We start from the raw sequence: 15,447 nt of genomic DNA on the forward strand, positions 1-15,447 counted from the left end.
CGCGTTTCCAGATTTTTTTTGTTTTCTGTTTTTGATAATGAAAGGTAATTGTATTTTGTAGTCGATTTGATGCCCGAGGTGGGGACTTTGGTCATCCCCCGAGAGGTAATTCATCATGATGTCTTGTAATAAAATTCTGTTTAACTCTGTATGGTTAGATGGTGTGTGTGTGTGTGTGTGTGTGTGTGTGCACATGCGCGCGTGCACACGTGCACATGTGAATATGTGTGTTTTAATGGGTTCCGTGGGCACAACGACCTGAAGACAAAACTCCTTGACAGAACGGTTGATGGAAATAATGCCTGAGCTCAGTCCTCTTAGATAACTGGTAACAAGTGCTGTACAGAAGCCAATTATGGATCGACATTACACTTAAGGCTTTTTTCTCTGCACCGCTTCACTGTATGTCAAAAAAAATTAATGGATGATGCTCAGCTTCTGAGTCTTCCCCCACCGCAAGGGGAGGCCTCATTATCCTCAAGCTGGGTTTCTATAATCAAATGTCAGACAGAAACTGAAGTTGTTGGCAAGGGCCAGAGAGGTTAGAGAGAAGGGGAAGCAGGGTTTTGGGGGAACATTGGGAACACCGTTGGCAAATGCGAGGCAATCCCAGGTTTGCCTTGAGCTTTTTTCCCCCCTTTTCGGTGTATCATTTTCTACTGTAAAAAGCAAGGCTGCACCTTGAACTTGAACCTGAGGAGTAGAGGACTCTTACACGGGGCAAACATCCTTCATAAGACTTGCCAAATCCCCGACTCCAAATCATTTCAGTACGGCACCGAAAATAAAGCAAGGGACTTCTGGAGAAACATCCACAAGCCTGCCCTCTCTGCGAGAGTACAAAGCTGAACGGATTCTAGAAAGGCAACTTGAAGTTTGGCCGTGCGTTTTCCTTTTCTCAATTAGCTGTTACTGAATTCTAGAATATATAATGAAACCCAGGCCTACTGTGCAACCTGCTGTAAACAAGGTCTTGCTTTTGTGCTCTCGTGTTTGATTTGAGCAGAGCTACTGCCCGGTTCGCAATCTGTTGCATGCTAAGTGCTGTATTTGTTAATGTACACACATACCCTCAGCCGAGATTGATGGTCCCCCCCCCGCCGCCCCACCCTCCAGGCACAAGGGAAACCGAAGGCAAGCCTTCTTCCCTCCTCTGAATCCTAAAAGCAGACAATATTTAAATAAGTTTCAGATTTAGAGACCTTGATTTTTTTCAGAAGCCTCCTGGTTGCCAAATGCTTCCTAAAGAAACTTAACATTTTAACATTTACGACGGCCTTAGAGGACAGCATTCGGGGGCGGGGGGTGGGGCGGGCGGCTAGAGGACAGCACAACTGGGGAATAATCAGGGAAACAATTTTTAAAGCTAACTTCTTGCTGCCATTGGGATTTCCTTCCTAAATTCAATCACTAATAAAGCTTCCCCATCCAGCCCCTTCCCCTTCATCCTCCCCTTCTCTCCCCTCCCCCTCCAAATATAAACCAAGCTGAGAGTATTTTTTCAGGAAGAAGAGACAGGCTGAAGTTATTTTGTCCTTCCTCACAGGGCAGAAGGACTCTCTGCTGCTTAGCTGGCATTCCCAGCATTTTGATAAAAGTTACTTCTTTAAACGCTAACAATACCACGAGGAAAAATAATGCTATCTCTGGTGTTTAGTTACAATCTTGGGAGATTTTATCGTGAGAAATATTTGAGTAGTCGGGAGTAGCTGAGAATGTGGCAGTAGGGACAGGGTCATTTAAACTGCCAGAGAAAATAAATAAATGGGAAAGACAGGGAAAGTTGTTAGGCTCATAAATTATAAAACTTTCCTTGTGTGTGTGTGTGTGTGTGTGTTTTTAAATAAAGCCGTGAGGTTGACTACATTGAATAACGACATTGTAAACCTTAAAAGCTTAAAGCTGGTGGAAACCCTTTTGCAGCTCTGTTTCATTTTGATCGGATCAAATACATTTGGTTTCTTTTTTAAAAACCATGTTTTTGTGAGGGAAGGAAAATGAACATGCACTGTTATTAACCACAGCAACATAAGAAACCCTCATGTTACCAGAGGAAACCACATGAAAGTGTGTGTGTGTGTTAGGGGCGGGACCGATAAGGGGGTGGAGAGAGGAGAGGGATGTTTCAAGCCTCTCAGGCTCAGAGCTGCCATTTGTGAACCAATCGTGATGAAATCAAGCTCCGGACAAATCAGAGGAGGCTGTCAACCTCCCAGGTGGGATTACTTGTAGTTAATAGACTGGACTCAGAGCCCCAAAAAGCAGTGCATTCAGTGTAGGCAAAAGAGAACGCACTGCAGAAGGCTTTCCAAGAACCCTCAGCCATGGCCAGGAGAAGCCAGGGCCGGCCCTATCAGGTAGGCGAGATTACGGCATCGCTGGGGAAGGACTGGAGGGGAGAACTGGTTCCTGATTTGGGATTTTTTCTTTTTGTTTTAAAACTGAAGACAGCGCTTTGTGATGCATTTTGGAAGTCATAGGGTAGGGTGGTGATGTTGAAGTCCTTTCAGTTGCCTTCGTGACATCTGACTCATTGGTTTGACACCTTAATCTCCTTATTCCTTTAGGTCATATCCCTGTTCACTTTTGCTGTCGGAGTCAATATCTGCTTAGGATTCACAGCAAATCGAATAAAGAGGGCCGAAGGTTGGGATGAAGGCCCTCCTACAGGTAAGTGTGACCCCTGCTTGTGCTGTCAGTCCTTTTAAAATACTAGGCACTGGATGGTCCATGTGAGCTGCTCACGAAATGCATCTTTAAGCTAACCTTGCAGTGTAACTAATTGAGTCCTAGATTTCTTTGGAGTAAAAACAGCTCTGTGTTTAATTCAGGTGAGAGAATGTGGTTTCAATTACAAGAACATGTAGGCTCGCTCTGTGATAACAGGCTATTTCAATCTTTGTTCTCTGAAACTCACACATCTTAAGATAAAATTAAAACTCTCGTTAGCAGACAAGGCTGAGAGAGAAGTGGTGGGAACAGGTGCTGGTTTAATATTGGAGAGACATGACTTTGATTTATTGTCAGATGGCATAGGATGTACAATTTGTCTCCAGAAACTTCTGATCTACCAAAAGAAATGTATAAAGGGGGTGTCAGTGAGCAAAAAGCAGTGAACTGTCTTTCTGAGACTTCAGAATTTAGGACTATGAGATTATGATTTACCTAGAATAGGAAAATATAAGAGAGAGGAGATGCTTTGAAGAGCTCCCAGGATTGACTTGCACCCAGTTTTCTCTTTTGGCATGAGGGCAAGTAAGTTTTAATAGTGTACCTTGACTTAACTAATAGAACCAAAGTGAAAGAGTTTCCTTTTACAATACACTGTGCCATAAGCAGTGTGGGAATTCTTATAAAGGAGCTCCTTGTGCAGACCGAGGGGGCTTAACTGACCAGGTCTTAAGTAATGAGTTGGTTAATTTCCTGGAAATTGGAGCTGCTGATGGTTTTATAAATAAAAATTACATATTAAGTAATGGGTACTCTAGGGGGCAATATTTTCTTGACTTTCTCCGACACCTCAGCATGTTTGTCTGCCTTCCTGCGGATTTTGAATTTCTCTGTATTTTTTGACCTGACTGATCTCAAAGACAATCACCTGTCTCTACTGAGCCAGCATGAACTTTTATTAACCAAGTCATGATATATATATACGTATATATATATACGTATATATATATACATATATATGGAATACTAGGTCTTCCTTGCCTCAAGTAAGTTGCTTTTTGTGTCATGCCAGAAGATTGAAAGAATAATATGAGAAGTAGTTTAGTGAGTCCAAGTGGGGTGTGGTTGGGGTACAAAGTGAGAAAATAGATCATAAAAATTGCACCCCCAGGGGGCCAAATGGACAAAATGAGTTGTCTTCTGTTGGGGAGAAAGAGGAGAGGAGATCACTGGGCTGGAGAATCCTGTTTTTATTAGTAACAAATGCTGTCTTCAAAGACCTCTTTTTCTTGTTCTAGACAAGTATAATTCCCATTAACACTGACTGTAACTGCACAGACTGACAGGGGGATTGGAGCCTTAGTGTTATCCTGTGGGCAAACGAGCAGCTTGAAATCCCACTGCTGGTTCTTTCTAGTGCATCCTAGAAGGAACCTTTTTTCTGCCTCAGAGTCCTATATTACGCCAAAACCAAGAGGACAAGCTGTTTTCTTAATAAATGTGTAAAATGAAGTAACTCGTTATTTTCATAGTTGATTTTTTTTTGGCAAACAGTCATGAGGCCCTGGACTGACCACTCGGATCCTTAGAATCTGCTGTGTGGCCTTGGGCAAGTCACTTGGGATGTCTGTGTCCTTAGCTGTATAACGAGAAGCAGGCCTAGATGATTTCTAATTTTCCTTCTGGATTAAAAAAAAAAAAAAAAGCTCATGATTCTATCCATTCTGTTTCATTGATCCTTGAATTTGGATGCGCTCTACTGGAGAACTTGGAAAGTATAGAACAGATTTATTAATCCTGAAATATATTTTGTGCATAATTATTCCCATACATTCTAAGAAGCAACTCTAAGAACTACTGAGTCTATGTTATGTCTGTGAAAATAATGTAATCTATATTGTAATGTGTACATCTAAGTGATCTTAAATGTAGTACAGAATATTTGCTTCTTGAATTATTTAATTAAATTGTGGATTATTTTATTTATGGTATCTTCTAAAATAATCTTAGTGGAAATCCTACCTCTTTGAATCTTAGTGGGGATATGATGACGTTTACGTCTGAGTTTTAGGATTTTGGTATGCCTGAACACTTCTTATTTTTAATTTATCTGTTTCCGTAGTTTACCAGGGTTTGGGGCACTAATGGTTGATTTCTCCTGAATAAAGCCCCGAGATGTACTTTGGAAACCAGGATGAGTGCGTCATGCAGAGAGTTTAATCATGTTCATCTTTTTAAAATGTTCTATGTGCCCTGAAAGGGCCTCCCTCAGATAATGTATGAGGCCGGTTACTCTGTAAGCAAGGCCTTCACATCAGAAAACACTGGGTGAAATTTTATATATGTATTAGGACAAGATACTAAAAAGGAAAAGCAGCCATTCCAATTTTCAGCAATGCTTTCATGTTCCAGAGAAATCCGGAGAAGCTCAGTGCTCCAAGACAGTGTGACCAAATGGAACTCAAAGGGTATTAATTTATGGCTAGCTTCAGACTGTCCAGAGTAAGAGCTCCCATTCAAAAGCATGCACCTTCTTGCTTCATAAACGTAGTTTCTCAGAGTCCTCAGGAATAGGTGAGAAAGTTCTACGCATGGGCAGACCCTCACTGCTGTACTCTGGACTGGGATGTTAGTTTCAAGGCTGTGGCTGTGCAAACAGACTGTTATAATTAACTAACTAGCACACTTGTTGGCTGGTTTATTGTTAGGGCCTAGTGACCCATCGGAAGTAATGGTAGAATGGGATTTCTTCTACCAGATGGTAAGAGATCCATGGATTTCTTAGGAGATATAAAACAAGCAGAGCTAAGTATAATTCTCTTGGATAAATATAATGGGCAATCAGGTGCACGGGATGGACGGAATATGTTTTCAAAGAAAACGTAAATAGGAAGTGCACATCCGTTTGACATCTTTGTTGCATATGTCTGGGGGTAGCCAGCTTGATTTACCTTTAAGGTTGGGAGGGAATTTGTATGCATACAGGTGTGTGTGTGTGTGTGTGTGTTTGTGCAGTCACAGACATATGTGTATGTGTATGTTTGTGGTGCGGAGTGGAGGCGATTTCATTGAAATCTGTGATGGATTCCCTTTTAGTCTCCAGATGGAAATGGGCTATCCTCTGAAACACAAGCCACTTAATACTTGCAAGGCACAGGGAAGTTTGTGAGCTTGTGAGTAACTGGCAAAGAGAGACTCGAAAGCCCACCCAAGTCGTCATCATTTTTAGTGACTCCAAAGCTTAAAAGTGTGTGAGTGTGAATGAAATTCGTGGGCAGATAGACAAGGAGGAGTGTCTCTCACAGCTTTATGAGGAAAGTGAGTCTTTGTGAATCTCAGAGAAGACAACCATGGTAAGAGGGACGAGAAGGTTCGTGTTCGTCCATTAAGTCTGAGAATCGCCTTCTACAATAAAAAAAACTGTCTCGATGATGGCAGAGCAGCATGTAGGAAACTGCAAAGCAGACAGATACACCAGCCATGATTCTGGAAGGAAGACCCTGTCATGACTAAGATCATGTTTTGGGACTTGATGTTAAATAAAATGTGGAGTCAGGGGTGTTTGTTTATTGAGAGAGAGACAGACAGAGAAAGACAAGGAGGGGAGGGACAGTGGAAGAGGGAGAGAGAATCTTAAGCTCCATCACCCAGGATGGAGCCCGACACAGGGCTTGATCTCACAACAATGAGAGTTGGTTGCTTAACCGACTGAGCCACCCAGGCACCTCGAGTCATGGGGTGATTTAAGTAAATGGAATAAAACTTTGCAGAGTAGAGTCTAAGGAGAGCACAGGTCATTCAGGGCTTTGTTAAACGAAGCTCTGGAATAGGGTTTTTTCATTTATCTTAAAACTATACAGAATTCTCTATCTTGTTGGTATACCCAGAAATCTTAGTCCCCCATAGTTACCACACAGATTCTCAAACCAAAAACCTTTCCAAATCATGTCTTCATCAGAGTCATAGACTGTGTACAGAATTTGAAAAATCCTTTGTGAACAAAAACAGTGCTATAGTTGTATTCAGATGATCTAAAATTTTAACCAGGCCCTTTTTAGCTCAGATTAGTCTGAGGGTTTGGATTTTCCAATCAGGAAAACAGGGATAATGTTGCCTTTTTATCGGAAAAGGTTTTTGAAAACAAAATGCTATATTAGGGGTGATGAGAATATAAGGTGTCAAGTATATGATGATACATTTAATTTATCTTCACTTATGTTTTAAGGCCAGTGTCTAAACTTTTACCTTTTCAAGTCGCTAGTACCTGTGATTTCGACGACAATATTTCCTTGTTTGGGGGCAGATTTGCAAACCATTCAGACATACTCTACTGACTACCATCCTAAATGCTACCTGAGGGGTTCAAAAGTTGAGCTAAAGTTTTTAATCTGTTTTATTTATGTCGCATAAATCAGTTTTCTTCTAGTATATGAGAACTTTCTACATGAGAATGTTATGTTTATAAATTCTTTAAAAGTGCAGGTGTCTGAAAACTTCCCAGGTAGGCCCATTTACTGAAAAATTTGGTCCAGAATCTGACAAGGAGGAGAGAATAGTGGTGCCGCCAGAGTGGGCATCTATAGGAACTGATGTCTTTAGGAAGCAGAGATACTGACATGGAGACTTGTCTGTAAGGGCTACTCCCTATGGGATAAGGTCAGTCATATCAGGAACACATGGCCACGGCAGTATGAGAAAGTATGACCAGAAAGGATGAATCATATACTCCAGAAGAGGCGTAAGACAACATGAAATGCTAGAGTTGGTCAGCATCTTGAATGTCGTCCATGTTGACAGCCTCCTTTCCCTGTGGTTTCTACTTCAGACACGGCAGGCAGACAGAGGAGAACCAGTTCTGTGTCAGTGCCCTTAAACAGGAGGCCGCATAACCACAGCCCACAGCCCCTTGTAAGGCTTCCCTCTCACTTTCAGCAAGCACTCGGGCTGAGGACCTCAGAGAACGGGAGGAAGAGACAGGGCGCCATCTCTCAGACCCTGGACACAGGGCCACCGCACAAAGCTTGAAGAAAGAGTCTTCCAGCTTTAGGAAATGAAAGGTTTTCAAACTTCTGTACTGCTTCCCTCACTGATCAACATCCAAATCTGAAAATTTCTGTTTTGCAGAGGGATTGAGAGGATTGATGGGGATTAGAGGATGATAGGATTGGGCGTCTGGGATGAACTCATGGGTAGGTCACCACTCTTCTCATGGATTACGTCCTTTCCCAGTGGCCTATTAAATTATCGGTAGTTTTTCCCCATATAAATGGCACCAGAATTCTATGACACTGCCTCTGTGTGGTAAGATGCCTATGTATGGTAAGATGGAACGTTGTATTTGTTTTTAAAAGATTTTATTTATTTATTTGACAGACAGAGATCAGAAGTAGGCAGAGAGGCAGGCAGAGAGAGAGGGAGGCAGTCTCCCCACGGAGCAGAGAGCCCGATGCAGGGCTCGATCCCAGGACCCTGGGATCATGACCTGAGTCAAAGGCAGAGACTTTAACCCACTGAGCCACCCAGGCACCCCCACTGTATTTTTTATTTTACCCTTTTAGAAAGACTTCATTTATTTATTTATTTAGAGAGTGGGTAGAGGGGAGGGGTAGAGGGAAGAGGAAGACAGAGAATCTCAAACAGACTCTTGCTGACTGTGGAGCCCAGTGTGGAACCCAATGACCCCGAGGTCATGACCTGAATTGAAAACAAGAGTCAGATGTTCAACTGACTGAGTCACCCAGGTGTCCCAATGGAATGTTTTAGAAATAAGATTTTACTTACCTAAATGAAAACAATTTTACTTGGGTCTATCAGAATTATGAATTTGAGTGTAATAAATCACATTTTTACATTGGTATTTTTTAAATCACGAAATGCTTCTGTGAAAAATAAGGAACGTGTAATACTTTTATGCCTCTCATATATGTACATATATACCTGACGTAAAATTTGAAGTCCCTATTTTAAGAAAAGGGTCTGTAGAGACTGTAAGAGTTATTTTTTAAGATTCTGGAACTGAGTTGCAACTTTAAGCAAAATAGCATTATTTAAATATGTAACGAGGAAGGCAGCGATAGAATTCAATCTCACAAAAGCACCGGCAGATGTCTCGTATGAAATTCTAAACCTCCGTACTTCTCCCACAGTTTCGACTTGATCCTTTCTAGGTGTTTGTTTTTGTCATTTGTCTTCCTTGGTGGTTCTGAACTTTTATGGGTGTCTCCGTAATTATGAGACACCACAAGTCCTCATCACACTGATCCTGCAGTTTTTATCACTCCGTTCAATAAGGTATAGAACCTGAGCGCTCAGACTGATGTACTCCTGATTTAGGTCACGTAAAGGAAAGCCTTACAGATTTTAGAATTTAGACATATAATAAGTCAGAGAATCTTTCTGTGTGGGACCGGGTTAACATTTTCCAATAAAAAGCCAAGACCTAAGATCTGTCCTTAGGCTGGTGTGGGGCGGAGGGAAAGACATGAGACATGGGTATGGAAGGAAAAAGCCAGAAAAAAGAGCATGGGGATCAGAGCTTGTTATGGAAGATGGCGGGGATGGGATGGGCCCTGGAAAGGCAAATTGAATGTGGCTCTACTCTATCACCTGATTTGACTAACAGAGGTGCGGAAGTTCAAATTCTTCAGATTATTGGACTGGAAGGACTACATGGATCCATTCATCTTCCCACTTCTCTTGCTGCCATTGTCAGCAGAGTCCAAGCCAGCCAAGAGTGAATTTGGCATGTGTGTCACCAGTCCGTACTGGCCCCCGAACTTAGCCTTACTTGTAAGCTGTTGGTAAACCTTGAGTCCAACACTTTTTACCATTTGTATATTTGCATGATGAACACAAGAGCAACGCTTCCTTCACAAAGCTGTCTTCCATTTAAGGCTTGGCAAAGAAGATTATCATTGGGGGAAGTGACTGAGAGAGAATCAATTATTTTCAAAAACAAAGTGGGGGTTACAGTCAGAGAATAATCAATCCGGTAGGGATACAGTAAAAATCACGTGGCTGACATGGATGGAGAAAGGCTTAAAATGGCTAAAATTCCACACAGATGTTTTAAAAGTAAAGAGAGAAACAGGGAAGAGATCGTGATGCAGGAAAAGCAAAGGGCATGCCCGGAGGAATATTTCAAATGCGGGCTGGATGCCATAAAGAAGAGAAGACAGGACGAGTCAGCAACTACGAACAATGTGCCTTTGGACCTTGTAGCATCATCTCAGTGATAAGCCTAGCTGAGCGTATTTGTGTATGTAGCTTGTGGGAGTGAATTCTGCTCAGAATTTATTAAATGGCCACAGGGTCTGTCTAAGCGGTACCCCTAAATAAAAGAATAATTCAATTATAAGCATTTTTCTTATCTTTGTTTTTATTATAAGGCTTTCTCTATTTTTACTTTTTGCACATCTCAACCTCTCCTCCCCTTGCAGTTTCTTATGGCCCAGCATGCACTGTTGCTAGGTTAGCCAAAGTCAATAGAAAAGTGTGGTTTTTGAACCAGAGGTACGGCACTGCATTGGAAACCTGACATTATTTCCTAAACTGAGCTGGTGTGGTTTGTACGTGTTTCAACATCCCAGAATCAACCATGCACAAGCGTTTCACATCTCATGGTCTAGTGAATCTGTTTGCTTTACTTGAACTGATCTGATGCCATAAAGGATAGGATTGGGTGACTCTGACTTTTAAAAGGACAAAGGACTGAGGGATGGGCAGGATGTAGAGATAAATGGCTTCAGTGAACCTGGAAATGTTATTTAACTTCTGTTCTCTGCCTGCTTCTTCTGTTTGCTTGTTTTCAAAAGTAATACATGCCAATTGTAAAAAAATGAAAAATTCAGACACAGAAATAAGGAAGTAAGAGTATACATAGCATGTCATCAATAACAATTGTTAAGCTATTTCTATATAATATATATTATATAATATATACTTTATACATAAATACGTACACAGGGATATAAATATATATGTATAAGAGGGATAGAAATAAGCAAACAAAAGACATTTATAAAATCCTAGAAGTTTCAAACTACAGAAAGGAAAAAAAAAATCCCTCTGCTTCTCTCTTTCTCAGTCATTTTGCTCAAATATAATTCCTGTAAAGAGCTTCTTATGAGGAGAGTGGTGGGGGGAGGGAGGAAGGTTATTGACACCTGTACCTTTCCTCAATGCCTCCGCCCCCCCTTCTCTGGCTCTGTTTTTATTTTTATATTTATTTATATCCTTATTGCTCTCTTTACCTCTATTTATGACACAAAATATGATGTTTAATACTATCATACTGTTCTGTTGCTTTGCTCTTAAAAAAAAACACATTAATATAATTTTATAGATCTTTCCATAGTACCCTACACAGCTCTAACTCATTCTTTTTAAGGGCTGGGCAATATTCCATTAATGGATACGGTTATTCTTTTACATATATCTTGGTAAACTTGTACAAATATACATGAGAGGTGAATTCCTAGTGATGGAATTCTGGGTGAAAGATTCATATGCATTTCCAAAATGTGTTCTATTTTACAAAAAATTTCATTCCTAGCAACAGGTAGGACACTGCTTACGCTTTCCATTCATCAGAAATTAATTATTTTTTAAGCTATGATGACAACAGAGTTGAATTTTTTCCAGTCGGCCAGGTATTCCAGCACTACTTACTAATTAATCCTTCTTTTACCTCCTGATTAATGCCTCTTTCTTTCTCCAATTGCTTTCTTCATAAATAAATTCTCATATATTTGACTCTATTTCCCATTCCCACCTTAAGCATTGATCTACATATTTCCTGGTATAAACTGTTTTAATTATTTAACTCCAGAATATACTTTACTATCTAGTCTTCACCAAATTACTCTTACTTTCAAGTACTTTTCATTTCATTTATTCATTTTTTATAAATTTTTAATATCCTCTCCAGTTTAAAAAACTCCTCTTTATATTTTATTGTGGTTGCATTGAACCTTTAGGTTCATTTAGAAAAAACTGATATTTTTATAATATTATTTTTATCTCCAAGATGTTATATCTTTCCATTTAATGAAATCTTTTGAAATACCTTTTTGTAGAGTTTTAATGTGTTCTTCAGGTACGTCCTACGCGTCTGATGAAATTTATACCTAATATCATATCTTTTAAGAACTATGAGGAATGGAACTTCCATTGAATTTTTTAACTTAATTCCTTATATAATACAAACATGTAGGATTTTTTTCTCACCTATTTTTTCCCTAAAATTTTAGTTGATCCTGAGATTTCTAGATATATAGTCATATCATAGAAAATAAAAAGGATTTATTTTTGACAAGCTGAGATTATGGTGTTCATGTTTGCGTAACTCCAGTTATGAGTGTGGATTTATGGCTGGAAGAGGTCTTACAAGTCTTCTATTTCAGTTCTGTATGTTTAGACTGTTCTTCGATCATTTAGGCTCAAATCTCCTTACAAAAAGTTACAGCTTTTCAAAGAGGGACATGAACTCTTGTTTCTAAGTGTGTACATCAATGTTCTCTTCTCTGTTGGCATCGTTAACATCCGCAGAGGCACTAACCCTCCCAGATTTGTAGTAATAATAATTGTAAACAGTAAAACAAAACCATCAGCCAACATTCATTGCACTTACTGTGTTTGACAGACTGCTAAGTGTTCTGCATGGATTGTTTCCTTGAGTTCTCATTATAATCTCCATTTACTTTCGTTAATCCCCCCACTTTACAGATGAGGAAACTGGCAGGAGGTTTGGCGACCTGCCAAGGGTCCACAGTGACCTGCCCAGGGTTCACAGCTAGAAGGTGATGGTGCCAGGCTGCTCAGCTAGAGCCTGACTGTGTCACCATGCTGTGCTCCTTCCCACTGCCCCTTCTCCGTGATGACAGGACCCATTACCCAATCCCATTGCTGTTGCCTCTTGTATCTTGCAGTGTTATCGGACTCCCCCTGGACCAACACTTCTGGATCATGCAAGGGCAGATGCTTTGAACTTCAAGAGGTTGGGCCCCCTGACTGTCGTTGTGATAACCTATGTAAGAGCTACAGCAGTTGCTGCTATGACTTCGATGAGCTTTGTCTGAAGACAGGTGGGTAAATTTTGGGTCCTCTGGAGACATGGTTGGAGAGCTTAAATGCCCTCACTGTTATTCTCCCTGGCATTTGCACCTTGCTTTAGTCAAACCAAACTGTGTGCGTTAGTTTTGTTTCTTGGATGATTATTGATTGTGACTGTTGTTTGCATACCAAGCCTACCCAAAGAACGTTATTTGCAACTGCGGTCATTATTTACTGATTTTGGAAATATTTACGGCCAGGCTTTTTTTTCCCCCAATCTCCATCATCTGTCTCTTGCTATCAATTCCTACATTCACTGCTAGGGTACATGGACTGAAACTAACAGCATTCTTATTTTTAATTTTCTGTTTTAATTTTAATTTTTTAAATTTTTGCTTCCCTGCTCAGTGTACAACATTTGCGTTATTTTGTCTTATCACGTAGTAACTATTGGCCTGCTCTGATGTAATTCCTCATTCTCTGTGCAGGTGGAAAGTTGTTATGGAGTTCTACTTGGGGTCTCATGCTCAGGGTAGCTCTGAAATATTCCTCTCAGTCATCCTGGCCTTTCTTGCCATGTCTGCTCTATTGGAACCATCAGTAGAATATACGGACTTCAGAATGAATACACTTGAGTTGAGAAGAAGCAGTTTGGAGACATTTGCCACCCCACCTGCTCTGTTTCCAAAGCCCAACGCTTTAAGTAGGACCCCAGAGAAACCTTGTAGGCTATCCAGCACGCCTCTGGGCAGCACTGTATGTAAACTCTGAGAAAGATGACTGTCAACAGTGCCAAGATCTCTAGACACAGCTTCCTTGACTAGTTATGACTTGTTTTTGTACTTTTATGGTTTAAATGATTCTTTCAAAAATCTGACTCATATTATCATTGATATTAGCCTTATATTTCTAATGATATCATTAGAAACAGAGACGTTATTCTCCTTTACTAAAGAAGTAGCCCTTGATTTATATAAAAACTGATGCCAACTCCCTTACCAGTTCTGGTTTGTTTGCTTTTCCCCCACCAAACAAGAAGAGTTTTATTAGGCTGTTTTCTGTATAATACATTTTCCAAACATGTAGCCATTTTTTTCTTGTTACTTTCCTTTGGAACTTCTCCCAGGTTCCTTAGCCGTGGGTCTGCAAACTTAAATGCTGAGAACCTTGTAAACTGAACATATGGATGGAACAGATGTTCTAGTAGAGCTCTTTGGCTCCGAAACATTATTTCAAACCAGCAGCCTATGATTGCTTGGCACCGGGGACCTAACCAATGCTCGTTTCCTTTGCGCCACGAGCATCTGTCCTCTGACGTGTCCTCTCAGAGGTCCGGATTCCTGATCTTAGAGCTCCTTGCAAAGTTTAGTGGATGTCCTCACTCTACCTTAGCTCTTTCCGAATGTCGTTCATGCCTCTCTTTCCAGATATAATAAATACAGATGATAACAACATTTTTGAAGTAGTTTATTTTCCTGTGTACCAAGATAACATATGCCAAATGTGGAAGAATCAAATATCAAAAAATAACAAAAGGTTGAAGGAAAAAATAAAAGTCCCTGAGATCCTACAGGCCTCAGAGATGGCTTACAGGCCACTTTCCAGAGATAAGCACAGTATTTCAGTGTAGACCTTGACTACTATGTGTGTGTGTGTACATGTATTTATATGAGTGTATATATGTATATGTCTGGGAGGGAATGTGTCTATACTCATATATCTCTTTACACACCGTCCTTTTGAATGTCTAAATAGTATTCCATTGAACAGATGCAACCTGCTTCTTGAGTAACTGATCATTATTTAGATTTCCCCCAATTGTTGCTATTATGAAGAATGTATCAATGAATGTGGTTCATGATTATTCAAATTTTGTCTGTTTTCCTTAAGACAAATTCCTAGGAGTGGGATTTTGAAGCAAAGTGTACATTTTAAAAATATAAATATATGATACAAAATTAATACTTCTCAAAGTTTATATTCCTCTCAAAAGACACAAGAGCCTTTCAGCACTCCCTTCAACATATTCTCACTTTTAAAAATACATATTTTCACTAAAAAATTGCTTTTTCTGATCTAATAGGTAACTTTCTTATTATTCCATAATGTTAATTTTTTTTTCTGTTTATTTCCATGTTTGTTTTCAAAATTATACAACTGACTGACTCCTACCTTGCTTGTGGTTCACTCTGAACCCTGGCTTTTAAAAATTCCATTTTTACACAAAGCCAGTAATTCCTCAATAAATTCAGCTTGTTAATAGTGATTTTTTTTAAACAAAGGGATTTTCTTATGAAACTAGAGCAGCAATAAAAGTATATGTGTTATATGAATTATCCTTGAATTGGGAAAAAAAATCAGTCCAAGTAACCTTGGAAAATTGCTAACCATTGGGAATAGCAGGTCCTGGATAAAGGAATTTTAAGCATTTCATCTGCTTGGGAAGCGAAGGCAGAGGAAGAGGGGATATCAGAAAATCAGAGAAAATTTGGATATAAATGTAATTCTAAAAGAAGGAAAATTAAACAGTAGTTGTATGGTTTTCTAGCATGGCAAATAGTACTTCTTTATTCATTTATTCATTTAGCAAAGTGTCTGTTGGTAGAATATTACTAAGTAGCAACATAGCTTCCTAAAACCATTGCCTTCTGCTTACAATATATAATAAGGGATGAAGACCTCAAGTGTCCTTAGCTCAGAGAGGGTTTTCTTGACCATTCTATG

General features: G+C 39.9%; 1 protein-coding gene across 5 annotated transcripts in view; it reads left to right on the top strand.

Annotated features, from left to right (window-relative positions):
• Positions 1-15,447, top strand: part of ENPP2 (ectonucleotide pyrophosphatase/phosphodiesterase 2) — a 105,114-nt gene that overhangs the window by 24,419 nt on the left and 65,248 nt on the right. For 4 of the 5 annotated variants that reach the window (XM_032858424.1, XM_032858426.1, XM_032858425.1 and 1 more), the window contains exons 2-3: positions 2,568-2,670; positions 12,600-12,755. In XM_032858424.1, coding sequence (XP_032714315.1) covers positions 2,568-2,670; positions 12,600-12,755 — 259 coding nt within the window. Of the gene's footprint in view, positions 1-2,144; positions 2,358-2,567; positions 2,671-12,599; positions 12,756-15,447 lie in introns of those variants that run through there. The other variant, XM_032858428.1, reaches the window with a different exon arrangement.

Source organism: Lontra canadensis, unplaced genomic scaffold (genome assembly GCF_010015895.1).
Source record: "Lontra canadensis isolate GAN:19392208 unplaced genomic scaffold, GSC_riverotter_1.0 scaffold15, whole genome shotgun sequence".
In the NCBI taxonomy this organism is placed as follows: Eukaryota; Metazoa; Chordata; class Mammalia; order Carnivora; family Mustelidae; genus Lontra; species Lontra canadensis.